This window comes from Mytilus trossulus, chromosome 2 (assembly GCF_036588685.1).
Source record: "Mytilus trossulus isolate FHL-02 chromosome 2, PNRI_Mtr1.1.1.hap1, whole genome shotgun sequence".
Taxonomy (NCBI): Eukaryota; Metazoa; Mollusca; class Bivalvia; order Mytilida; family Mytilidae; genus Mytilus; species Mytilus trossulus.
The window spans coordinates 4,586,432-4,613,928 of NC_086374.1; the positions used below are offsets into that span (position 1 = coordinate 4,586,432).

Genomic DNA, 27,497 nt, shown 5'->3' on the forward strand with positions numbered 1-27,497 from the left:
TGGAATCTGAAATGGAAGATCCGTTATTTATGCCGAATGAAGATTGAACTCTAATATTACGATTGATGAAATAACTAAAATTGTAATGCATGCAAAATCAAAATCAAGCAAGTGGACCCGACCAAATTCCATACGGCGTTTTAAAGTACCCAATAATCATTCAAACATTACAACAGCTCTTCCAACTAATATTTGACACCAGTATAATTCCAACCATATGGAGAAAAGCCATCATATGTCCAATCTTGAAGGACCCGTCATCAGATCTCCGAGTTCCAATGAACTACAGAGGTATAAGTCTATAGTCGTGCACTAGCAAATTGTATAGTTCTTTTATTAATCAACGGCTCGTCAGTCATCTTGATAATAATGATATTCTTGCCGACGAACAAAATGGGTTTAGAAAAAACAGATCGTGTGAAGACCATATATTTACTTTGAATAGTGTTATAAGAAATAATAAATCATTATTTGTTGCATTCATCGATCTGAAGAAATGTTTTGATTTTATTGACAGGGATATGATGTTATACAAACTTTTGCTGAACAAAATTGATGGGAAGTTATACAACTCTGTCAAAAGTATATACCAAAGTTCTGAGTCCTGTGTTCGTATAAACGGTAAACTAACATCGTGGTTCTGCTGTAAAACTGGTGTGAAACAGGGAGATAATTTATCACCGACATTGTTCTCCATATTTATAAACGATCTTGTACAAGAAATTAATGACCTTAATCTTGGGGTTGACTTACTAAAATTCACCACGATAAAGACTTCGGATTCAATGCCTACAAAAAACTGTATAACTCGTGTGTAGTTCCAATCTTAGATTACGCATCAAGTGTCTGGGGATACCGAAACTTTCAAACAATAGACAATATTCAAAACCGTACAATACGATATTTTCTTGGTGTTCACCGTTTTGCGCCTACTCTCGCCTTACATGGTGATGTTGGATGAATCCCTAGCCAGTTTCGAAGATGGACAAACATGGTGAGGTATTGGAACAGACTAGTCAAGTTTGAAGATGATCGCATAACGAAGATCGCTTTTAATGCAGACTATAATCGATGCACCGACAATTGGTGTAGCGAATTGAAGGACATTTTCTGTAAACTTCATCTAGAACATTATTTTGATTCAAAAACAGCTGTTAATTTGAAAACTATAGAAATGAACATTCAGCGACTTTATTCAAACATATGGAATGACAATATACAACAAGTACCAAAAATTCGTACCTATGTAACTTTCAAATCTGCCTTTTATCAGGAACAGTATTTAAAACTAAATTTAACCAAAGTCGAACGCTCACATTTAGCACAATTCAGGTGTGGAATATTACCTCTGAGGATAGAAACAGGACGATATATAGGTGAAAGACCAGAAGAAAGACTTTGCAAATTTTGCACTGCAGACGTGTCAGAAACTGAAACTCATTTTTTACTAGACTGTACATTCTATTCTGATATACGAGAACAAGTTTTTGTTGAACTTTTGTTAACTACTTCCTTTATTTCTATGAATTAATGAAAAACTTATTTTTTTTAAATATTAGCCATACTCGAAAACTAGCCAAATACATTGTACAGGCATATTCTAAAAGACGAAATTTTGTTTACAAATAGCTTAATATTTATATATTTTTATTTTAAAATTAATTAAAGGTTAACTTTCGTCAACAAAAAGATAATTTCATGAATAATTTGTTATTTTGAAGAACGTGATATTTTGTTTTAAAATTACTTAATTTCATTTGAGGTGACTTCTAGGTCCATTGGGCCGGGTGTATTGATATTTATCATATATTGTATATTTATAATCTGGTGACATATTGACACATGTCACTATAATAAATAATTTACTTACTTACTGACTTACTAAAGGCCTTGCGTAAAACTTACCGTGATTAAAGTTATTTATATTAGTTTAAGCAGCGTTCAAGAGTTATTGTTAGGGGAGGGATGATATACAAAAAAAATATTATACCGACATCACGACTCTGAATCTAAAATAAAGACCCTCCCAGGTAAAAAATGATAAGTCCCTAAAGTGAACACTAATAAACAAAAGTATCTTCGGGATAAAAATCCGGATTTCTAGTTGATTTCTGCCCGTTATTTGTTATTATTTCATTTTCAATTTACTGGTTCCCTCGTATTCACCCTTCGCTCTTAATAAAAGAATAACTAACGACACCAGATTCACAAATTTTGCAATATTGACAGCATGACAGATATTGAAACATGTTACATCAGCACTGGGTGTAATCGCACCCCTCATTGTGCAGACTGGGGACTAAATGGGTTAATATGTTTCGGATCATGTCGTTCTGTAACAGTTTACCAACCAGAGGTAAATATTGAAGGCGAAAAAGGGGGGGGGGGGGGATGCACAGGTGCTTGTTTAGAGTGTCCGACGACGTTTTACCGTCAATGTCGGTCGCTTACCTCGGAGGGGAGGGCCCCAGGGAAGGCAGTTTTCTGAGGAAAACGCATGTAGTAGGATAGGGAAGGGATGATATACAAAAAAATAATATATGACTGTGAGTCAAAGGGAACTAATTTAGCGTTTGTGTGTGTGTGTTATGTTGACCAAACAATTTAGGATATTTGTGACAAATTAACAGGTTGGGGAAGATCCTTATAAATGCCTATAGCTTAAAGTGATAAGAAACCTCAAATTAAAAAAAAATGATGCATATGTTTTTTATATTATTATAACTCAATTGATCATTTTCAATGGAGAGTTTTCTTTAAAAAAAACTTATGAACATACATGTATACTTTTTTCTAAAGAAAATTCTTCAATTTGTTCCTATTTAAAAGAAGTTTACTTTGTTTTGATTGCTTTTATTGACTTTTGACTTTTACAAAATATCCTTATCTTGGGTTACACTAAAGACCTGAAAGTGGACCTGAAAAGACCTGAAAGTATACGACTAAAATTATTCAAATTGCAACAACTTTTTTATTATTGAATGGAATTTCTTCAAGTTGGAATTTAATCAATTATTAATAGCCATATTTCATTAAAATTTAAATTTTTTTTAAATTAAAAACAAAATTTTGATGCCAAAAGTTGGACCTGAAGGGAGAAATGAAAAGACCTGAAGGGACCTGAAAATCTATGGTCGGAATAATTCTATCTTCAATAACTTTTTTAATATACAGTGGATATCATTCAACTTTTGTTTTTGTGAAACAAAAAGTTCAATATAATGATAATATAAAAAAATACATGAAAAATATCGTTTGGGTGTCAAAACTCGGACCTGAACGTAAATTCAAAAATCTAAATGTGCCTAAAATTCCGCTATTTTTTTTTAAAAGAAAATTATAAACAGAAACGAAAAATATGGTTGTTAACATTTCATGTTCGGTGTCATTTGTTCTCTTTTGGAAAACTGTCTCATTGGGATCACACTTTCTTTTGGTCACCCTTCTTTCTAATTTTTATTGACGGAAGATACTGATATGATACGCAAAACTGATACAAAAAAGACGGGAGATACCAAAGAATAATCAAAACTCACATGTCAAAACTCATAAGTCAAAGAGACATGATATACCATAGAAATAAATAATTAAGAAAAAGATTTGGTGTCTTTAAACTATGATAACCCCATCACAATCGTTGTGTGTGTGTCCCAAGACTGGAACCTGCACTTTGTGACACATGTCGGACCTGCTGGATGAAAAATAAAGTCCTGAATGAACCTGTGTATATATAGTTAATTCAACATAGCTTATAAAACATTTGCATTTTCATTCAAGAAGAGTCAAAAGCAACTTAAATTGTGATAAAAATATTTAATTTTAACGATAATCCAATTAAAAGATTAAAGTGAAATGTTTATTTAGATTAATGATCCAATTATCACCTAATATCAATACAAGGTGTAAATTACAACTGGCACACGTTATGTAATTAAAAATTCCAATGGACGAAAACACGTCTTTAAATTACATATTTGGTTCATGGGGTAGCAATACTATTATTTTTATTTTATAAATAAAACAGTTTAAGATATATATATTAATGCAGTATAAGCAAGTTGAATTAGTTTGAATAATTTCACCGGGTAATCTTCTTTTTCTCTTTAGGTTTAGGATTCATCATCAACAAGGTATTTTGTATTCAAATATGTTCCTGTATAAATATAAAGTCATTCTTCAATGGACACTTGTCTAAAATTAAAACAAATAGAAAAGACAATGCTGTGCGAGTTAAAATACATCTACCCCTATGATCCTGTTATTCATGTCTTTTATTTCCCCGACAAGGTCTGAATTTTGTAGCTCAACCATTATATTTTCGATAAAATTCTTAATCATTTTAATGATAAATTATACCTTTCCTATAACCAAAATTCATACTTCAAGGGGATTGATTGAAAACAGTTAAAGATTTTGAATAAATTTGACCAAAGTCTTTTCAAGCAAATTTATGTTATTTAATTTTCCGTTCAGGTCCGAGTTTTCACACCCCAACGATATTTTTCATATCTTTTTATTTAATTTTATCATTATACTGAATTTTTAGTTTCACAAAATCTAAAGTTGAAAGATAAGCATTCAATATTAAAAAAGTTATTGAAGTTAGAATTAGTCCGAACATAGATTTTCAGGTCCCTTCAGGTCTTTTCATTTCTCCCTTCAGGTCCAACTTTTGGCATCAAAATTTTGTTTTTAATTTAAAAAAAAATAAATTTTAATGAAATATGGCTATTGACAATTAATAAAATTCCAACTTGAAGAAATTCCATCCAATAATAAAAAAGTTGTTGCAATTTGAATAATTTTAGTCGTATACTTTCAGGTCTTTTCAGGTCTTTTCAGGTCCACTTTCAGGTCTTTAGTGTAACCCCCTTATCTTTACTACATGTGCTATGAATCAAATGTGCCAATGCTTTAAACTTTAAATGAGCTTTTGCTCCAAACTATAAATAAGCCCTCAGATTGCTTCAAATTATAATTTGCTTAATCTGAGATACTGCTCTAAACTACAAATATTTATGTTTGTCTTTTAAAACACCAAACATGGTAATAAAAAAAAGGTACATGTATTATAAAATTTATCAATGACTCCATTTGTTTATTTACATTTTACTCTTTAATGTATTTTTTGGGTTTAGATTACATTCATCATGCTCATGACATGCAATCACAATCTTGATGTGATTGACTTATGAATTTGCCCAACCCGATCATTTCTTTTAAAATAAACAAAACATGAAGCATTGAGGACAATACTTAAAACATCCTTCCCATCATTTTTGGCCATGAACAATTTAAGGAATTTATCAATGAAATATATACACAGAGATTCAAGTAAGAAAATGATGTTTATTATTTTTAGAGCTGTTCTGGTCAGGAAAAATACAGAAAATGTGCAACGTAAATGAACCTAGACTAGTATCTAATCAATGAGATCATTGTAAAAGTAATATTTAAAAATGAATTATTTTCCTTTGTCCATTTATAATTGATTAACCGAAACAAGGTCTTAATAAAATGCAACGTTTCATTTTTTGTTCCCATTGCAAACTGAATATAATCTTAACCATTCAGGTCTTTTATTTATTTTCTCATACAAGTTAAAATCTATTACTACAAAATTAATTAAGGATGTTCTTTTACAGGAGGAAACTAAATCTGCCAAGATATTACAGACACATGTACTTCATAAAGACAGAGTAAACTGTGTAACATGGATAAAGAAATTACCAGTGTCAGGTAAGAGTAAACTGTGTCACATGGATAAAGAAATTACCAGTGTCAGGTAAGAGTAAACTGTGTCACAGGGATAAAGAAACTACCAGTGTCAGGTAAGAGTAAACTGTGTCACATGGATAAAGAAACTACCAGTGTCAGGTAAGAGTAAACTGTGTCACATGGATAAAGAAACTACCAGTGTCAGGTAAGAGTAAACTGTGTCACATGGATAAAGAAACAACCAGTGTCAGGTAAGAGTAAACTGTGTCACATGGATAAAGAAATTACCAGTGTCAGGTAAGAGTAAACTGTGTCACATGGATAAAGAAATTACCAGTGTCAGGTAAGAGTAAACTGTGTCACATGGATACATAAATTACCAGTGTCAGGTAAGAGTAAACTGTGTCACATGGATAAAGAAATTACAAGTGTCAGGTAAGAGTAAACTGTGTCTCATGGATACAGAAACTACCAGTGTCAGGTAAGAGTAAACTGTGTCACATGGATAAAGAAATTACCAGTGTCAGGTAAGAGTAAACTGTGTCACATGGATACAGAAATTACCAGTGTCAGGTAAGAGTTAACTGTGTCACAGGGATAAAGAAACTACCAGTGTCAGGTAAGTGTAAACTGTGTCACATGGATAACAAAATTACCAGTGTCAGGTAAGAGTAAACTGTGTCACATGGATACATAAATTACCAGTGTCAGGTAAGAGTAAACTGTGTCACATGGATAAAGAAATTACAAGTGTCAGGTAAGAGTAAACTGTGTCTCATGGATACAGAAACTACCAGTGTCAGGTAAGAGTAAACTGTGTCACATGGATAAAGAAATTACCAGTGTCAGGTAAGAGTAAACTGTGTCACATGGATACAGAAATTACCAGTGTCAGGTAAGAGTTAACTGTGTCACAGGGATAAAGAAACTACCAGTGTCAGGTAAGTGTAAACTGTGTCACATGGATAACAAAATTACCAGTGTCAGGTAAGAGTAAACTGTGTCACATGGATACAGAAATTACCAGTGTCAGGTAAGAGTAAACTGTGTCACATGGATACAGAAATTACCAGTGTCAGGTAAGAGTAAACTGTGTCACATGGATAAAGAAATTACCAGTGTCAGGTAAGAGTAAACTGTGTCACATGGATAAAGAAATTACCAGTGTCAGGTAAGAGTAAACTGTGTCACATGGATAAAGAAACTACCAGTGTCAGGTAAGAGTAAACTGTGTCACATGGATAAAGAAATTACCAGTGTCAGGTAAGAGTAAACTGTTTCACATGGATAAAGAAACAACCAGTGTCAGGTAAGAGTAAACTGTGTCACATGGATAAAGAAATTACCAGTGTCAGGTAAGAGTAAACTGTGTCACAGGGATACAGAAATTACCAGTGTCAGGTAAGAGTAAACTGTGTCACATGGATAAAGAAACTACCAGTGTCAGGTAAGAGTAAACTGTCACATGGATAAAGAAATTACCAGTGTCAGGTAAGAGTAAACTGTGTCACAGGGATAAAGAAACTACCAGTGTCAGGTAAGAGTAAACTGTGTCACATGGAGAAAGAAATTACCAGTGTCAGGTAAGAGTAAACTGTGTCACATGGATACAGAAATTACAAGTGTCAGGTAAGAGTAAACTGTGTGTCCTGGATAAAGAAATTACCAGTGTCAGGTAAGAGTAAACTGTGTCACATGGATAAAGAAATTACCAGTGTCAGGTAAGAGTAAACTGTGTCACATGGATAAAGAAATTACCAGTGTCAGGTAAGAGTAAACTGTGTCACATGGATAAAGAAATTACCAGTGTCAGGTAAGAGTAAACTGTGTCACATGGATAAAGAAATTACCAGTGTCAGGTAAGAGTAAACATTGTCACATGGATAAAGAAATTACCAGTGTCAGGTAAGAGTAAACTGTGTCACATGGATACAGAAACTACCAGTGTCAGGTAAGAGTAAACTGTGTCACATGGATAAAGAAACTACCAGTGTCAGGTAAGAGTAAACTGTGTCTCCTGGATAAAGAAATTACCAGTGTCAGGTAAGAGTAAACTGTGTCACATGGATAAAGAAATTACCAGTGTCAGGTAAGAGTTAACTGTGTCACAGGGATAAAGAAATTACCAGTGTCAGGTAAGAGTAAACTGTGTCACATGGATAAAGAAATTACCAGTGTCAGGTAAGAGTTAACTGTGTCACAGGGATAAAGAAACTACCAGTGTCAGGTAAGAGTAAACTGTGTCACATGGATAAAGAAATTACCAGTGTCAGGTAAGAGTAAACTGTGTCTCCTGGATAAAGAAACTACCAGTGTCAGGTAAGAGTAAACTGTGTCACATGGATAAAGAAATTACTAGTGTCAGGTAAGAGTAAACTGTGTCACAGGGATAAAGAAACTACCAGTGTCAGGTAAGAGTAAACTGTGTCACATGGATAAAGAAATTACAAGTGTCAGGTAAGAGTAAACTGTGTCTCCTGGATAAAGAAACTACCAGTGTCAGGTAAGAGTAAACTGTGTCACATGGATAAAGAAATTACCAGTGTCAGGTAAGAGTAAACTGTGTCACATGGATAAAGAAATTACCAGTGTCAGGTAAGAGTAAACTGTGTCACATGGATAAAGAAATTACCAGTGTCAGGTAAGAGTAAACTGTGTCACATGGATACAGAAATTACCAGTGTCAGGTAAGAGTTAACTGTGTCACATGGATACAGAAACTACCAGTGTCAGGTAAGAGTAAACTGTGTCACATGGATAAAGAAATTACCAGTGTCAGGTAAGAGTAAACTGTGTCACATGGATAAAGAAATTACCAGTGTCAGGTAAGAGTAAACTGTGTCACATGGATACAGAAACTACCAGTGTCAGGTAAGAGTAAACTGTGTCACATGGATACAGAAACTACCAGTGTCAGGTAAGAGTAAACTGTGTCACATGGATAAAGAAACTACCAGTGTCAGGTAAGAGTAAACTGTGTCACATGGATAAAGAAATTACCAGTGTCAGGTAAGAGTAAACTGTGTCACATGGATAAAGAAACTACCAGTGTCAGGTAAGAGTAAACTGTGTCACATGGATACAGAAATTACCAGTGTCAGGTAAGAGTAAACTGTGTCACATGGATAAAGAAATTACCAGTGTCAGGTAAGAGTAAACTGTGTCACATGGATACAGAAACTACCAGTGTCAGGTAAGAGTAAACTGTGTCACATGGATAAAGAAATTACCAGTGTCAGGTACCCTATCAGATGATATGGAATTTTATTTTTGTCATTGCAACACAAAAATATAAGAAAATGTGGTATGAGTGCCAATGCCGCAACTCTCCATACAAGTCACAATTTGTAAAAGTAAACTATTGTAGGTCAAAGTACTTTCTTTAACACAGGTTCTTGAATCACACTGAAGCTATAAAGGGCCCCAAAATGACTAGTGTTAAACCATTCAAACAGGAAAATCAATGTTCTAATCTGTTTAAAAAGCAAGAAACGAGAAAGACTTAATGAACCAAATCAATAAATGACAACTGCTGACCAACAGATTCCTTACTTAGACTTAGACTGCTTATTTACCTGCATATCTGTTAAAGATTCAGTGAAAAAGCACTGGTTTTCAACAGCTTTTATGGCATTTAATAAATTTGGACCAACTGACTAAATGATCACAGGATGATGGGAATTACTGGCCCAGACATTTTGTTATGTCTGAAGATTTTGAGCTGATTCTTTGGTATTTTTCGGAATGATTTGTTCTAGTTCACCATTTCCCCCTAATTCAGGCAAAATGGGTAATTTTTGGCCCATATCCTTTCCAGAAAGTTTATCATGCAATGCCTTCAGAACTGAAGAAATTGGTATATAATTTTAAAATGATTACTGACTGTCTGACTGTACAGTATTACGGTTATGTACAAAATGTATATTGAATTTTTTAATTTCAGAGAGCAATGCTGTTGGTCTGGTATCTGGTTCTGTAGATAATACAGCTATAGTATGGAAATACATTGATGGAAAGGTGAACTTTGTAGCTTTGATCAAATTAACATTGTTTTGAGGTTACTCAATTTCTACGATCTGTCATTTTTAACTGAAATTTTGGACAATTTAATTAAGTTTCAATACGTCTCCATGTTTTATAGCCTCATATGTGAAAGTCAGATATTGCTTTAGTTATATATAATTATGGTCCATGACCATGATGACTGTCCAACCTTTACATTATACTATTAAAATTACACTGTTCATCTCATTTTTCAGCCAATCGTTTGGCCTGACCATTTTGGTTAGTTTGAAGCTTGAGCGGGGGTATTGGCGTCCTCAGCTGACTATTTTGGTTTGTTTGAAGCTTGAGCAGGGGTATTGGTGTCCTCAGCTGACCATTTTGGTTAGTTTGAAGCTTGAGCGGGATATTGGTGTCCTCAGCTGACTAATTTGGTTAGTTTGAAGCTTGAGCGGGGGTATTGGTGTTCTCAGCTGACTATTTTGGTTAGTTTGAAGCTCGAGCGGGGATATTGGCGTCCTCAGCTGACTAATTTGGTTAGTTTGAAGCTTGAGAGGGGGTATTGGTGTCCTCAGCTGACTATTTTGGTTTAATAGTTTGAAGCTCGAGCGGGGGTATTGGTGTCCTCAGCTGACTAATTTGGTTAGTTTGAAGCTTGAGCGGGGGGTATTGGTGTCCTCAGCTGACTATTTTGGTTAGTTTGAAGCTTCAGTGGGGTATTGGTATCCTCATACACATTCTTCTTTTATCTTTAAATATTTTGCATTGATTTTCTAAGCAGTTACTGAGTATAACATAACATGAATTTATTTAATTTATTGATAATCAAATAACATTTGTATTAAAGCTGAAGCCTTCTGCAACACTTAAGAACCACACTGGTCCAGTGAATGGGGTAGCTGCAATGTGTCTACAGACCAGTACTGTTGGCATGACAACGTATGTAGCAACATCATCTGCTGATTCCACTGTCAACTTATGGAAGCAAGAAAATGAAGGAGGTAAATTAAAATGTACCAAGGGTACCAAGGTATCTGTTAGCTTGTTTATAGATATCATGTCTGCATAATAACAATACTATCAAATATTTACCAATTTTCTCAGTTTAAGTTTAAGTACATGTAAATGGTTTATTTGACTGCAATATAAAGGTTTAAAATATGGCATAATTAAATGTGAATGCTTTTATTTGCAAATATATGTATAAGTAAAAAATTTGGAGAAGGAAAATATCTCTAATAATAGCATAATAGTTTTTCTAAGTTTTGATTAAAAGGTATATAACTTACGGTTATTAATGCTAAAAATTACTCATAAAACACTCTGTTCTTTATTAATTTAATACACAATGTATAATTGATTTTTTTTTATACAGATTTCCAGTTACTACAGACTCACAAGTTTGGTACTGGATTTGTTCTGGATCTGAGTTTCACTGTTATACCTAATACCAAAGGTAAGACATATGAAATAATAACTAGTGAACATACATTCTCAGGTAAGACATATGAAATAATAACTAGTGAACATACATTCTCAGGTAAGACATATGAAATAATAACTAGTGAACATACATTCTAAGGTAAGACATATGAAATAATAACTTCTGTACATATATTCTGAGGTTAAACATATGAAATGATAACTTTTGTACATACATTTTGAGGTAAGACATATGAAATAATAAATTCTGTACATTAATTCTCAGGTTAAACATATGAGCTGGGGCTTATAGAAATCATAGTAATTTTGTTTACTGTAAACTCATAAATCATTATTTACTGTATATAGTTTTATCATGACAAGTTACAGATCAAATTCAAATAGTTCAGTCTGGAGAGTTATTATCATTGGACTTAAAAAAATCACTCAAATAATAAATTTTTCACATTTTTTTCCGTCATGCTTAAAGATATTGACTTTATATTTGTTATAAAGTTAAAACTGACAAATAAAGTATAATGACAAGTTACAGATCAAGTTAGCATTTTGTTCCAGTACATTGTATTTCTATCCAGTAGGGATGTATTGCCAGGCAATTTTCACAGAATGCTAGTTTGTTAAATCATGTGATTACATGGACTATCTAGTGTTGACAGTTTCAAGGTCAAGTAGAGGTTAAAGCTTTATCTGTTTAGCTAAACTATTGATATCAATCTTTATTTTCTAGCTTGCATTTCTAAGCTGTTGAGTTTTTCAAATTTGTATAGTGGATATCACTGTTTTAATGTAAATTTATAGTTTAAATCTTTTTAATCAGAATGTTGGTACTAATTATGATATGATTTTGAATTTTTTATACTTTTCAGTTCCTATGCTGGCATGTGGTTGTGATGATCAGAAAATACACATATTTATTGAACAAAATGAAAAGGTACTCACAGATGAAACAACTAATTATAGTCAAATGTTAACTTGCTCACAGTACAAAACTTATTTAATTCAAATATTGATGAAAACTTTCCTATTTTGTTGTCTATATCTTACAATTGTTCAAATAACAACTATTGGCCAAAAACCAGCCACATGTGATTTCATTCAATGTTTTGTTAACTTCATATAATTTTATTTTTGCTGTATATGTACATGATATGTAAAAAAATAGCTATAAGTGATCTCTCACAAGTTCACTACTAACAATAAATACGTATAGATATTTAGATATTGTTACCTTCTATTTATTTTTGATAAGTATTTATGCAGTATACATTATAATTTCAAATATTTTAAATTTCTTATAGTATAGGCAGTAATAGAAACTGAAAATAATTGCAAATATTTTTATGGGACATATATATGGAATACTAATATAATTATTCTGACCATAGTCAACGTGTCGAACTCCAAAACAATTCATCCAAAAAGGGACAGGCGTATCATGCCCTCATGGCACAATGAAGTGTGTTAAGAAGTTCCAAGCATTGGGCAGATTTGAGCATTAGGACAAGACATTGGTGTATGATTTTCTAGCTGTGTTTATTCCTTATACTGTTTTTTGCTTTTATTTTATGTTACTGTTTCGTTGACCCATTCCCCATTTCCATTCTCAATTCTACTAAAATAATCCATAACCTGTGTTTCTTGTGAAAGTTATGGAGAACAAAATGAATTATCAGTTTGCTTTATTTTTTAGTTTGTAAGAATAATGTCTCTTCAAGGACATGAAGACTGGATAAGAGCAATTGATTTTACAATTGATGGTTTGTATCTTTTTATACATTTTTTTATTGTTATAATAAAACTACCAAGGAAACATCATCCATAATGTCAAATGTGTAGTTGTCAACACAATTAATTAATTTAATTTCAAAATATTGAAGTTTGGTGGCTTTTAATTGCTGGTTTAATCATAATGCAGATTTTTGTAGAAATTTTGATTTTGTATTTTACTCCATATTGATTTTACAATAGTGTTTACTCATTTTGTTTATCAACCTTCATAACTAAGGGCAAAGATGCATCTGGTTTGGAATGAGTAATAATTATTATCTGTCCAACTTGGGGAAAACTTTAGAATTTTATTTTGTGTATATTACTCTGTGTTAAGTTCCGTGTATTAGGAAGTTCCGGACTTTGGTTTTTAGTGAGACCCGCAAGTGGCGGGAATGATTATTCTTATTGCACATGGAGTTCGAGCAGGGCGCCCGACAGATACAGACACAGCTTGGTGAGTCCATTACTGTATAAGATTAACTTTTCATGGTAGCAGAACATAGCGATCATAATGGCAACAAGTTTTAAGAATCCACCTACGTTTGACCCGAGGTCAATGACTTACGAAACATGGAAGAATGAAATTGCCGTCTGGCAATTAGTTACTGATTTGAAAGTTGACAAACAAGCACTTGCTGTTTCACTTACACTTACGGGAAATGCACGGGAAGTGGCTATGGATGTCCCGGCTGCCGATCTGGCCAAGGAAGACGGCATGGCCAAACTGATAACGCAATTGGACAAGGCGTTCTTACGAGATGATAAGGACAAGGCATACGAAGCTTACAAAAATTTTGATACGTTTGTAAAAACTGAAAATTTGTCAATGTCAGACTTCATTATAGAATTCGACAAAAGATATAGCAAATCTAAAAAATATGACATGACACTCCCAGAAGCTGTCCTTGCTTTCAAACTATTAGATAATGCTGGCCTGTCTTCAAGAGACAAACAACTAGCATTAACAGCATCTAGTGATGTAAAATATACCTCTATGAAGTCAGCATTGCAACGTATATTTGGTGAACGAATGTCTGGACCTTCAGAAATTACTAGTAATGTTCCAAGTATAACAATAAAGCAAGAAACGGTATATTATACACAACAAAATAAAGGGAGTAAATCAAAAGAAAAGGGCACTAATCCTTTAAACAAGTTTGGAAAAAGAACAAAGTGTGCTATCTGCCAGAGTGTTTTTCATTAGGCTAAAAACTGTCCTGACAAAGTAAATTCTGTTAATTTTGTTGAGTCTGAAAGTGAAATTGTAGAGAATTGTAACATAACGCTTTTCACAAAAGAGCAGCTACCCGTCAGTGAAATATTTGTACTTGAATCAGCATGTTCAGCAATCATAGACACTGCATGTACTCGTACTGTGTGTGGGGAAAATTGGTTTAAACAGCTTTTAGAGAGAACTGGGGACATTTCTACAGTGACAAGTAGTAGAGCGTTTAAGTTTGGTGATGGAAAAGTAGTCAACTCTTTTATGCATGCCACTATACCTGCTCAGATAGGAAGTACCAATTGCAAAATTGACACTGAAATTGTAAAAGCTGATATGCCTTTGTTACTCAGTAAGGCATCATTAAAAAAGGCTGGTACTGTACTGGACTTAAAGAATGATAGGGCAATCATGTTTAACAAACCAGTGGAATTGGAGTTCACATCTAGTGGACATTATTGTGTAAATATTGTGAAAACAAAACCTGAAATACAAAATTCACCTGTTAACGTAGAGGAGAACGTACTTAATATCACAGATGACATGAGTACAGCGGAGAAACGTAAGACATTGGTTAAAATACACAAACAATTTGGACATGCAACATTTAACCGTTTATCTAAACTTATAAATAAGGCTGGAATGAACAATGCTGATACTTTAGAGCTTTTGCGATCAGTTTGTGAAAATTGTGAAATTTGTATGACAAACAAAAGACCAAGTTCTAAACCGGTGGTTGGACTGCCATTGGCAACAGAGTTTAACGAAACAGTAGCAGTTGATCTGCATGAACTAGAACACAATGTATGGTATCTTCATATAATTGACGAATTCACACGCTTTAGTGCAGGGTGTATTATGAAAACAAAAAAAGGATCAGAATTTGTAAAGAAATTTTTGGAATCTTGGATTTCAATACATGGTTCACCAAGGCGTCTTTACAGTGATAATGGCGGTGAATTCAATAATGATGAAGTACGAGATATGGCAGAGAACTTTAACATTGAAGTAAAAACTACTGCAGCTTATAGTCCTTGGAGTAATGGGCTTCTAGAAAGGCATAATCAAACTCTTACGGACACATTACTAAAATTGAAAGCAGATAATAATTGTGACTGGGACATTGCTTTAAGTTGGGCTCTCATGGCCAAGAATGCTTTAGATAATGAACATGGGTATAGTCCATACCAGTTAGTTTATGGACGCAATCCAAACCTACCTAGTGTTTTAACAGATAAGCTGCCTGCCCTAGAGGGTACGACTATGAGTGAAGTGGTTGGAAAACATATTGAGACCTTGCACTCAGCTAGAACAGCTTTCACCAGAAGTGAATGTTCTGAAAGAATTCGCAGAGCATTGAGAAAACAAACTCGTCCAAGTGGTATTTCCTACCAGACAGGTGATAAAGTTTACTATAAAAGACCAGATAACAAAGAGTGGAAAGGGCCTGGTGTTGTGATTGGACAGGATGGAGCTGTTGTTTTTGTAAGACATGGTGGTATGCTTGTAAGAGTGCATCAGTGCAGATTAACGAAGGTATCAACAATACCTGAAACAGAAGAAAACAAAAATACTGGTAATTTTGAACAAGAAAAAGAAGCTAAGAGGATTATTTCTAAGTCAATGCCAGTTCATGAAAACAAATTTGTAAATTATTGTGACAGTGACACTGATAATGAAAATGATAGTGATAGTAATGTTGAGGCGATTGAAAATGGCAATAATAAAGGACAAGACGAAAATGCAAATAATGAAGGACAAGAAGAAAGTGTAAATAATGAAGGACAAGACGAAGATGAAAATAATGAAGAACAGGTAGAAAATGCAATAGCAGGAACAGGACGACCCAAACTTGCAGACATGAAAACAGGACAAACAGTGAAATATAAAAATGCTGAAAGTGGTGAACAGTGTGTTGCAAAGGTTACTGGACGTGCTGGAAAGGCAACAGGAAGTAATAAAAACTGGTTTAACCTGCAATACTTGGAACCTAACACACTTAAAGGAGCAGAAATTTCAGTTGACATGAGTAAGCTAAAGGAGTTAGAAAATGTTGCTTCAGAAGTAGAACTTCCTAGTTCTGATGACAATAGTGTTATGATTTTTGAAGATGTATCATTCAGGGAAGCTAAACTAAAAGAACTCAATTCATGGAAAAACAACAGTGTGTATGAAGAATGCACAGATACGGGTCAAAAGTGTATTTCTACGAGATGGATATGTAGTTTGAAGGACACCTCAGAAGGAACAATACATAAGGCAAGATTAGTTGCGAGAGGATTTGAATAATTTAATAGAGATGACATACCGAAAGATTCACCCACTTGTGGAACAGATTCCTTAAGATTAGTTTTAGCTATTTTGGCTCAAAGAAGTTGGAAAACACGAACAATGGACATTAAAACTGCTTTTTTACAAGGAGCTGAAATAGAAAGGAAGATTTATGTCAAACCACCAATGGAAGCTCAGTGCAAAGATATTATCTGGAAACTTCGCAAATGTGTCTATGGTCTGTCAGATGCCTCTCTTAGTTGGTATAATAGAGTAAAAGAAGTTCTTGAACAATGTAAAGTCAGTGTATCAAAGGTTGACCCAGCTGTATTTTTCTGGAAAAATAATAAAGGCAGTGTAGAAGGTGTACTTACTTGTCATGTTGATGACTTTTTATGGGGCGGATCAAAAGAATTTGAAGAGAAAGTTATAAATAGCATAAGATCAACATTTTGTGTTGGAAAAGAAGAATTAGAGGAAAATGGGTCATTCCCATATGTTGGAATAGAATTATTAAAACATGAAAATGACTTGCATTTAAGACAAAACACTTATCAAAATAGTCTCAAGTTTATTCCTATTGAAAAAAGTTGAATGGGAGTCAAAGAAGAACTTCTTACCAAAGAAGAAAGAGAACTTTTACAATCTAAAATTGGACAAATACTTTGGATTGCAAGACAAAGTCGACCGGATGTGATATTTGATGCATCAAACCTTGCTTCATCTCTTAAAAAGGCAAATGTACAAACATTAAATGAAGCAAACAAAATAATCAAGAACCTTAAATCTGAAACTGTCACTTTGAAATTCAGAAAACTAGGAAATGATAATGCAATTAGACTTTTAGTATTTAGTGATTCTTCCCTTGGTAATTTATCTGACGGAGGCACACAAGGAGGACATTTCATTGTGCTTGTTGGTGAAAATGGAATTTTCTCGACTATTACTTGGCAATCAAAAAGAATAAGAAGAGTGGCAAGAAGCACTCTAGCAGCAGAAACTCTGGCTATGGCTGATGCTATTGACAGTGGTATTTTTATAGCTTCACTGTATACAGAGCTTATGTATGGTAAAGCTGATCCAACTCAATTGCCAATAACTTGCCTAACGGACTGTTATTCATTGTGGGATGCCATTAAATCCACAAAACAAGTATCCGAAAAAAGGCTTAGGCTTGAAATTAGCAGCATTCGAGAATTAATTCAAATGCACCAAATAGTATCGGTCAAATGGATTGAAACAAAACATCAACTTGCGGATTGCTTGACTAAAAAAGGAGCTTCATGCCATAACCTGCTCAGGGCACTTCAAGATGGTGTCTTGGGGAACAGGTGTTTGGATGAATAACTTTCCAAAGCCAGATTTGTAAATAGTGTACATAGACTTTCCGGATTATATAAATGAGTTCAAAGGAATTGAACATCTACTTTTATTTGACAACATTATTGAACAGTAAGTTCCTTCAAAAGAAAGAAGGGGAGTTTGTTAAGTTCCGTGTATTAGGAAGTTCCGGACTTTGGTTTTTAGTGAGACCTGCAAGTGGCGGGAATGATTATTCTTATTGCACATGGAGTTCGAGCAGGGCGCCCGACAGATACAGACACAGCTTGGTGAGTCCATTACTGTATAAGATTAACTTTTCACTCTGGTCTACATATCATACTTTATAACAAATCTTGAATGTTGTCTTGAAAGTCTATTGGTCTTTGTGTCTTGGCTTTCAGTTCTAAAATAAAGAACATTGTCTTGTTTGTCTTTTAGATACAGGAGATATTGTATTGGCCAGTGCAGCACAGGACTTTTTCATCAGAATCTGGAGATTTTCTAGACGATCTGTAGAAGATAACATTGTAAAGACTGTCAAGGAATTGTCATTAGATGAGGAAATAAAGATGAGAGAAAATACATTTCAATTTAAAATTGGAGGTATAATGTAAATTAGATTTTACCAAATTATCATTTCTTTTTATGTGTATTTTTATATTATGAAAGTTAACACAGTGTATTTATAAATTATACCCCCACTTAGAAGGGGGCAGGTGTATACTGGTTTACTTTAACCCTGTTCATCTGTCTCTTTGGCAAGTAAATATGGCAAAACACTGAAATTTGAATGTCAAGATACATGCACCTAAAAAGACAATATGAGTTGACAATACAGTCTTCAATAATTGACAATTTTCCACACTTTATAACAAACTGTGAATTAGTTTACCTTGCAAATGACATCAATCCAATCTAAAAGTTTCAATTTAGAATTTCAATACTCTAATAATTAAAGTTTTTTAAATATTAAGTGTAGAAATCCTATTGTAGATGAAACAGTAGTCTATGCTGTAAGTCTGGAGTCTGTATTGAGTGGACATGAAAACTGGATCTACAGTGTTAAATGGCAGCCTCCAGTAAAGACAGGTATAAAAACATAACTTTTAGTTCACCTGGCTTGAAGATTCATTGTGAGCTTTTCCCGTCACTTGGTCACCGTTGTCTCTTAAAATTTACAAAAATTTTCTCCTCTACATCTACTCTGAAGAGAATGATGAGATTGGCCTAACTTCTATATTGAGATCAATAATGAATTGATCTGTTATATCAAAGAAAATATTATTGTATGCAACTTTCAAAGGCAATTATGCCACTCAGGATTTATTTGAAATCATATATTAAAGACAATCACACTGTGTGTAAAAGTCAGTTTCAAATTCTCCCTCATATTCTGCTCATATTCAATGCAAATATTTCATTAATTGTGAGTTTCCATATGATATCAGATTGAAAGTTTGATAGATGTAAAGAATATATTAAAAAAAAACCAGAACAGATATTTTTTTTGTAAACTCAGAATGACCTTATCTTTTATTTAAAGGTTCAGGATGGCACCAGCCTATGCACCTGTTGTCAGCTTCAATGGATAAAACAATGATCTTATGGAAACCAGATAAAGAATCAGGAGTTTGGGTTGAAGAGGTATGAAACATCCATTTTATCTATCCTTGTATTAAGGGTTGTGAGATGTACGGTTTTTGCCATGACTTAAGCGAAGTAGTTTTGTGGAGGGGACAAAAATTTATTTACAAACCTTGGACTTATTTAATTCATATTAAGTTTATTTCCTAGCTATAATATACCTTCAGCTCTTTTAAAAAATTTTCAAGTGCAATCCACATTTCCAAGGAATCGACTTTCAAAATTGATTTGATGTTTGTAAAATACCATATATTCAGTTATAAGTTAATATAATCTTTGGTTCACACATATTTTTACAGGTCAGGGTAGGTGAGGTTGGTGGAAACACTTTAGGATTTTATGGTGGAATGTTTAGTCCTAATGGTATGTCAATAATGGCCCATGGTTACCAAGGAGCCTTTCATCACTGGTCCTTTACAAAGGTAGGTTTTACTTTCAATCTGTACTGCAGGAAAAATCTACCTACTATCAAAATTTGAAATATCATAGTCAAAACAAATAACAAAACTTGGAGGGTAGTACAATCAAATGATGAAGACGATTTATATTTTTAAATGTTATTTTTTCTCACTCAATTACTGTACTTGAGGAATCGTAACAGTACAACTAGACATTCTAGACTTACACAACATGTTTTAAGTGAGTTTCTCTTTTCCATTAGCTGCAGAACTTCACTGTTATGGTTGCTGTTTAACACATTCAGGACCATATTGCAGCTTCTTTTTTATTAGCTCATAGATATTTACTATGCATATAACAATTATTACAGAATTGATTAGTAAAACATTCAACAAACAGTCAATCTTAATTGATTATTTGTTTTATATTTCATGAATGATTGAAATATGAACACAGAAGTTTTGAAGGATTTAATTGTAGTCACTTCTGTTCATGTAATATATTAGGAAGTTTCAAGGAAAAGTTTGTTATTTTTCTTTTTTCTTTTTTCTTTTTTTAAAGTTTTCTCTATTTTTTATTTCAGAGTAAAGGAACTTGGGAACCACAAGTGACAGTTAGTGGTCATTTTGATGTAGTTTGTGATGTAGAGTGGGATAAAGGTGGTGGTCAGTACCTGGTCAGTCTAAGTGTTGACCAGACAACCAGACTTCATGCTCCATGGAAACAGTCTAAGGGAAAGGTATATGTTGCAGTGTTCTCTTCAAATCCATATACTGGTTGGTCTTACCTTTGTAAGAACTTCTTGTAAGTTGTATGGTCTTCACAGTAACTTCTGCAGTAAAGTTAGTTGTATGTTATGTCTTCACAGTAACTTCCGCAGTAAGATTAAGTTGAAGCCTAAGGAAAGTTTTATACACGAAGTAATAGTAAAGATGAAAGCTTATTACTGCTGTAACACTTGTAAAAAATGGGTGAATGAGATTCAAAGTCAATAACAAATGAGATACAAAGTCAATAACAAATGAGATACAAAGTTAATAACAAATGAGATACAAAGTCAATAACAAATGAGATACAAAGTCAATAACAAATGAGATACAAAGTCAATAACAAATGAGATACAAAGTTAATAACAAATGAGATACAAAGTCAATAACAAATGAGATACAAAGTTGATAACAAATGAGATACAAAGTTAATAACAAATGAGATACAAAGTCAATAACAAATGAGATACAAAGTTAATAACAAATGAGATACAAAGTTAATAACAAATGAGATACAAAGTTAATAACAAATGAGATACAAAGTCAATAACAAATGAGATACAAAGTTAATAACAAATGAGATACAAAGTTAATAACAAATGAGATACAAAGTCAATAACAAATGAGATACAAAGTCAATAACAAATGAGATACAAAGTTAATAACAAATGAGATACAAAGTCAATAACAAATGAGATACAAAGTTAATAACAAATGAGATACAAAGTTAATAACAAATGAGATACAAAGTTAATAACAAATGAGATACAAAGTCAATAACAAATGAGATACAAAGTTAATAACAAATGAGATACAAAGTCAATAACAAATGAGATACAAAGTCAATAACAAATGAGATACATACAAAGTCAATAACAAACCACAAAGAAAGACAAGCACCACCAAGAGAAAAAGACAAGCACCACCAAGAGAAAAAGACAAGCACCACCAAGAGAAAAAGACAAGCAGAAAAAGTCCATAATGCACTACATGGAAAAAAAAGTTAACAACACTGTTTCATGGTGAAAAGCTGAAATGATAATGCTTTATAGGTAGGATGGTATTAGATAGGTTACACCCAGTTCTGTTATTGAAGTTATTTACATTTTTTACTGTTTTATAGGCAGACTGGTATGAGATAGCTCGTCCACAAGTTCATGGTTACGACCTCCAGTGTTTAGCTCTTATTAACAGATATAAATTTGCCTCAGGAGCAGATGAAAAAGTTATCAGATCTTTTGATGCTCCGAAGAATTTTATAGAAAATTTCTGCAGTATTTGTGGTTTAAGTTTGGAAGCTGAGTTGAAGAAAGAGGTAAATACAGTAGAATATTTTGTAGAGACAAGATTACAACATTAAAAAATTTGAAAACACATATGCATTTAATCTTCCCTTTAACAAATGAAAATTATCTTTTGATAATTTCATGGTTCAAATTTTCAACTTAAGTGATAATTAATTATGAAATTGCTAATGATAAGCTGTAAAAAACCTTCTGAATTCAATTTTTGTTCTTATTGAGTTGCTTGTTTTATGATATAACTTTTTTTGTTTTGCTTATGATGAAATCAGTTATATGATAGATTCTGAAAATAGTAGTATTTTTATACGACCGCAAAATTTGAAAAAATTTTCGTCGTATATTGCTATCACATTGGCGTCGTTTTCTGCGTCGTCGTCGTCGTCCGAATACTTTCAGTTTTCGCACTCTAACTTTAGTAAAATTGAATAGAAATCTATGAAATTTTAACACAAGGTTTATGACCACAAAAGGAAGGTTGGTATTGATTTTGGGAGTTTTGGTCCCAACATTTTAGGAATTAGGGGCAAAAAAGGGCCCAAATAAGCATTTTCTTGGTTTTCGCACTATAACTTTAGTTTTAGTTAATAGAAATCTATGAAATTTTGACACAATGTTTATGACCACAAAAGAAAGGTTGGGATTGATTTTGGGAGGTTTGGTGTCAACAGTTTAGGAATTAGGGGCCAAAAAAGGGCCCAAATAAGCATTATTCTTGGTTTTCACACAATAACTTTAGTTTGAGTAAATAGAAATCAATGAAATTTAAACACAATGTTAATGACCACAAAAGGAAGGTTGGTATAGATTTTGGGAGTTAAGGTCCCAACAGTTAAGGAATTAAGGGCCAAAAAGGGACCCAAATAAGCATTTTTCTTGGTTTTTGCACCATAACGTTAGTATAAGTAAGTAGAAATCTATGAAATTTAAACACAAGGTTTATGACCATAAAAGGAAGGTTAGTATTGATTTTGGGAGTTTTGGTCTTAACAGAATAAGGGGCCCAGAGGGTCCAAAATTAAACTTTGTTTGATTTCATCAAAATTGAATAATTGGGGTTCTTTGATATGCCGAATCTTACTGTGTATGTAGATTCTTAACTTTTGGTCCCGTTTTCAAATTGGTCTACATTAAGGTCCAAAAGGTCCAAAATTAAAATTAGTTTGATTTTGACAAAAAATGAATGGGTTGGGTTCTTTGATATGCTGAATCTAAAAATGTACTTAGATTCTTGATTATTGGCCCAGTTTTCAAGTTGGTCCAAATTGGGGTCTGAATTTAAACTTTGTTTGTTTTCATCAAAAATTGAATAAATGGGGTTCTTTGATATGCCAAATCTAACTGTTTATGTAGATTCTTCATTTTTATACGACCGCAAATTTTGAAAAAATTTTCGTCGTATATTGCTATCACGTTGGCGTCGTCGTCGTCGTCATCGTCCGAATACTTTTAGTTTTCGCACTCTAACTTTAGTAAAAGTGAATAGAAATCTATGAAAATTTAACACAAGGTTTATGACCATAAAAGGAAGGCTGGTATTGATTTTGGGAGTTTTGGTCCCAACATTTTAGGAATTAGGGGCCAAAAAGGGCCCAAATAAGCATTTTCTTGGTTTTCGCACTTTAACTTTAGTTTAAGTTAATAGAAATCTATGAAATTTTGACACAAGGTTTATGACCACAAAAGAAAGGTTGGGATTGATTTTGGGAGTTTTGGTTTCAACAGTTTAGGAATTAGGGGCCAAAAAAGGGCCCAAATAAGCAATATTCTTGGTTTTCGCACAATAACTTTAGTTAAAGTAAATAGAAATCAATGAAATTTAAACAAAATGTTTATGACCACAAAAGGAAGGTTGGTATTGATTTTGGGAGTTTCGGTCCCAACAGTTTAGGAATTAGGGGCCAAAAAGGGACCCAAATAAGCATTTTTCTTGGTTTTCGCACAATAGGGTTAGTATAAGTAAATAGAAATCTATGAAATTTAAACATAAGGTTTATGACTATAAAAGGAAGGTTGGTATTGATTTTGGGAGTTTTGGTCCCAACAGTTAAGGAAAAAGGGGCCCAAAGGGTCCAAAATTAAACTTTGTTTGATTTCATCAAAATTGAATAATTGGGGTTCTTTAATATGCCGAATCTAACTGTGTATGTAGATTCTTAATTTTTGGTCCCGTTTTCAAATTGGTCTACATTAAGGTCCAAAGGGTTTTTTGATATGCTGAATCTAAAAATGTACTTAGATTTTTGATTATTGGCCCAGTTTTCAAGTTGGCCCAAATTGAGGTCCAAAATTAAACATTGTTTGATTTCATCAAAAATTGAATAACTGGGGTTCTTTGATATGCCAAATCTAACTGTGTATGTAGATTCTTAATTTTTGGTCCAGTTTTAAAATTGGTCTAAATTAAAGTGCAAAGGGTCCAAAATTAAACTAAGTTTGATTTTAACAAAAATTAAATTCTTGGGCCTCTTTGATATGCTGAATCTAAACATGTACTTAGATTTTTGATTATGGGCCCAGTTTTCAAGTTGGTCCAAATCAGGATCTAAAATTATTATATTAAGTATTGTGCAATAGCAAGTCTTTTCAATTGCACAGTATTGTGCAATAGCAAGAAATATCTAATTTCACAATATTGTGAAATAGCAAATTTTTTTTAAATTAAGAGTTATCTTTCTTTGTCCAGTATAGTAAGCAAGAAATATCTGCATGAATTTTTTTTAATTGGAGTTATCTTTCTTTGTCCAGAATCAACTTAAATCTTTGTTATATACAATATACAATGTATATTCACTTTTTACTACCAACTGATAAATTTAAATAATCTTTACCATTCAGTGATAACAAGCAGTTTTTTTACATCTTAATATTTTATGATGTATTTAAATGAGTAGTAATTGTTGCAAACTCCATTAGAATATTTTAATTGAAATTGGTTTTGGAATAAGAGAAAGGGGGATGTGAATAAAAAATTGGGTTCAATTTTTCTCATTTGAAATTTCATAAATAAAAAGAAAATTTCTTCAAACATTTTTTGAGAGGATTACTATTCAACAGCATAGTGAATTGCTCTAAGAGAAAACAAATATTTTAAGTTCATTTGAATACATTCATTCTGTGTCAGAAACCTATGCTGTGTCAACTATTTAATCACAATCCAAATTTAGAGCAGAATCCAGCTTGAATGTTGTGTCCATACTTGCCCCAACCGTTCAGGGTTCAACCTCTGCGGTCGTATAAAGCTACGCCCTGCGAAGCATCTGGTTGGTCCTGTTTTCAAATTGGTCTACATTAAAGTCCAAAGGGTCCAAAATTAAACTTAGTTTGATTTTAACAAAAATTGAAATCTTTGGGTTCTTTGATATGCTGAATCCAAACATGTACTTAGATTTTTGATTATGGGCCCAGTTTTCAAGTTTGTCCAAATCAGGATCTAAAATAATTATATTAAGTATTGTGCAATAGCAAGTCTTTTCAATTGCACAGTATTGCGCAATGGCAAGAAATATCTAATTGCACAATATTGTGAAATAGCTAAAAAAAAAATAATTAGAGTTATCTTTCTTTGTCCAGAATAGTAAGCAAGAAATATCTAATTGCACAAAATTGTGAAATAGCAAGATTTTTTTTTTAATTGGAGTTATCTTTCTTTGTCCAGAATCAACTTAAATCTTTGTTACATACAAAATACAATGTATATTCATTTTTTACTACCAACTGATAAATTAAAATAATCTTTACCATTCAGTGATAACAAGCAGTTTTTTTTTACATCTTAATATTTTATGATGGATTTAAATGAGTAGTTATTGTTGCAAACTCCATTAGAAATTTTAATTAAGATTAGTTTTGGAATAAGGGAAAGGGGGATGTGATTAAAAAAATTGGGTTCTATTTTTCTCATTTGAAATTTCATAAATAAAAAGAAAATTTCTTCAAACATTATTTTGAGAGAATTAATATTCAACAGCATAGTGAATTGCTCTAAGAGAAAACAAAAATTTTAAGTTCATTAGAACACATCCATTCTGTGTCAGAAACCTATGCTGTGTCAACTATTTAATCACAATCCAAATTTAGAGCTGAATCCAGCTTGAATGTTGTGTCCATACTTGCCCCAACCGTTCAGGGTTCAACCTCTGCGGTCGTATAAAGCTACGCCCTGCGGAGCATCTGGTTTCCTGTTGTTAAAATGTAGTTAAAACATCATTTGAATGATTTGTAAGTTCCTCAACCCATATCTAATCACTTTTTACATGCACATGACCTTCAAAGTATTTTCTGAAGTTGCTACTTTACAATTTTATATTCATGAAGTTTTAATGAAATGTTCAAATATTGAAAAATTCTTGTGATCTACAAAACAGTTGTTATAATATGTTTTTTTCCTAATGTTAGGAAGCTCAGAACAGACCAGCTGGTGCCAGTGTTCCTGCCTTAGGATTGTCAAACAAGGCTGTATACTCTGGAGAAGTAGAAAAAATAAACAGAAACATAGAGCAGCACCCTAATGACCAGTACCCTGAAGTCTACTTTACACCAGTGGCTTTACAAAGTAGGATCTTATAAAGATATCAATGTATAGATACTAATTCCATCTGCTCCATGTTGTAATGGTTCATATGATTTGTGTTATACTGTGAATTCATGTATTTTTGTTGATACCAATTTCATGGGCATTGAGGAAAAAAATCATTTTGGTGGATCCAAGATTTTTGTGGTTCTGCCAGTCTGCATTTAAACATATAGAAAATGTAATCTTCAGGGAACGTTTTAATTTATGGTTTGCCTTTACCAATGAATTCCTCAAAATTTGGTTTCCCACAAATAATGATGAATCCACTATATCAGTATCCTATACTTTACTTCTATGTGAATTGTTCGTGTTTTACAAAAATTATCATGTACTGTTAACTTTGTTTTGACAGGAAACCCTTTTTGTTTAGGTACTTTATCAGTATTGATTAGGAAACTATTTCCTTATGATAGATGGTAATGAATACTCCTGCCAGCAAATTCAGAAAAGTAATATTTTTTTTTATTATAATGACATGTATATCATTTACAGATATTTGCATAATTGTTTTTTTATACTTCATTCCCTTTTACTTCTCCATTACTTACTCTTCTAGGTTTTATCCCCCATTTTCTTCATATAAGGAAATGTCTGTACCAAGTTAAAATAATGACAGTTGTTTGTCACTTGTAAATGTGTTAGAACTTTTGCCATTAAATAAAGGGCTTTCCGTTTGGAATTTTCCTTGTAGTTAGATATTTTTGTTATTTTACTTTTTAAATACATTAATATTGCTAATCACATTACAGCTCCTCCAACAGAAGAACATTTACTACAGAATACACTATGGCCAGAAACACAGAAATTATATGGACATGGATATGAAATATTCGCTTTAGCATGTGATACTGCGGGCACAATTTTGGCATCTTCTTGTAAGGTAAATAATGACTATGGTTATACCAGTATGTTCAGGTGGGGTTTATAACACATGCTTTTAGGGTTCTATTGTAAAAATTATTTGTATGATGTGAATACACTGCTGCAAGGGTAAAGAAGCAGCAAAATTTCCCTTTTATGAACAAATAATGGATATAAAATACATTAAAATAAAAATGAGA

General features: G+C 32.9%; 1 protein-coding gene and 1 long non-coding RNA gene across 2 annotated transcripts in view; one reads left to right on the plus strand and one right to left on the minus strand.

The window, feature by feature from the left end:
- LOC134706327 (uncharacterized) overlaps positions 1 to 27,497 on the minus strand; it is a 259,296-nt gene that overhangs the window by 42,463 nt on the left and 189,336 nt on the right. The window lies entirely within an intron of this gene.
- The window catches only part of LOC134706321 (elongator complex protein 2-like), a 28,734-nt gene continuing 3,398 nt past the window's right edge, over positions 2,162 to 27,497 (plus strand). The window contains exons 1-15 of the mRNA XM_063565161.1: positions 2,162 to 2,356; positions 5,646 to 5,739; positions 9,662 to 9,735; positions 10,568 to 10,721; positions 11,096 to 11,176; positions 12,030 to 12,094; positions 12,854 to 12,920; positions 18,188 to 18,352; positions 18,743 to 18,838; positions 19,293 to 19,393; positions 19,693 to 19,815; positions 20,376 to 20,531; positions 21,683 to 21,874; positions 26,259 to 26,415; positions 27,186 to 27,316. Coding sequence (XP_063421231.1) covers positions 2,231 to 2,356; positions 5,646 to 5,739; positions 9,662 to 9,735; positions 10,568 to 10,721; positions 11,096 to 11,176; positions 12,030 to 12,094; positions 12,854 to 12,920; positions 18,188 to 18,352; positions 18,743 to 18,838; positions 19,293 to 19,393; positions 19,693 to 19,815; positions 20,376 to 20,531; positions 21,683 to 21,874; positions 26,259 to 26,415; positions 27,186 to 27,316 — 1,782 coding nt within the window. The 5' untranslated portion in view covers positions 2,162 to 2,230. The remainder of the gene's footprint in view (positions 2,357 to 5,645; positions 5,740 to 9,661; positions 9,736 to 10,567; positions 10,722 to 11,095; positions 11,177 to 12,029; positions 12,095 to 12,853; positions 12,921 to 18,187; positions 18,353 to 18,742; positions 18,839 to 19,292; positions 19,394 to 19,692; positions 19,816 to 20,375; positions 20,532 to 21,682; positions 21,875 to 26,258; positions 26,416 to 27,185; positions 27,317 to 27,497) is intronic.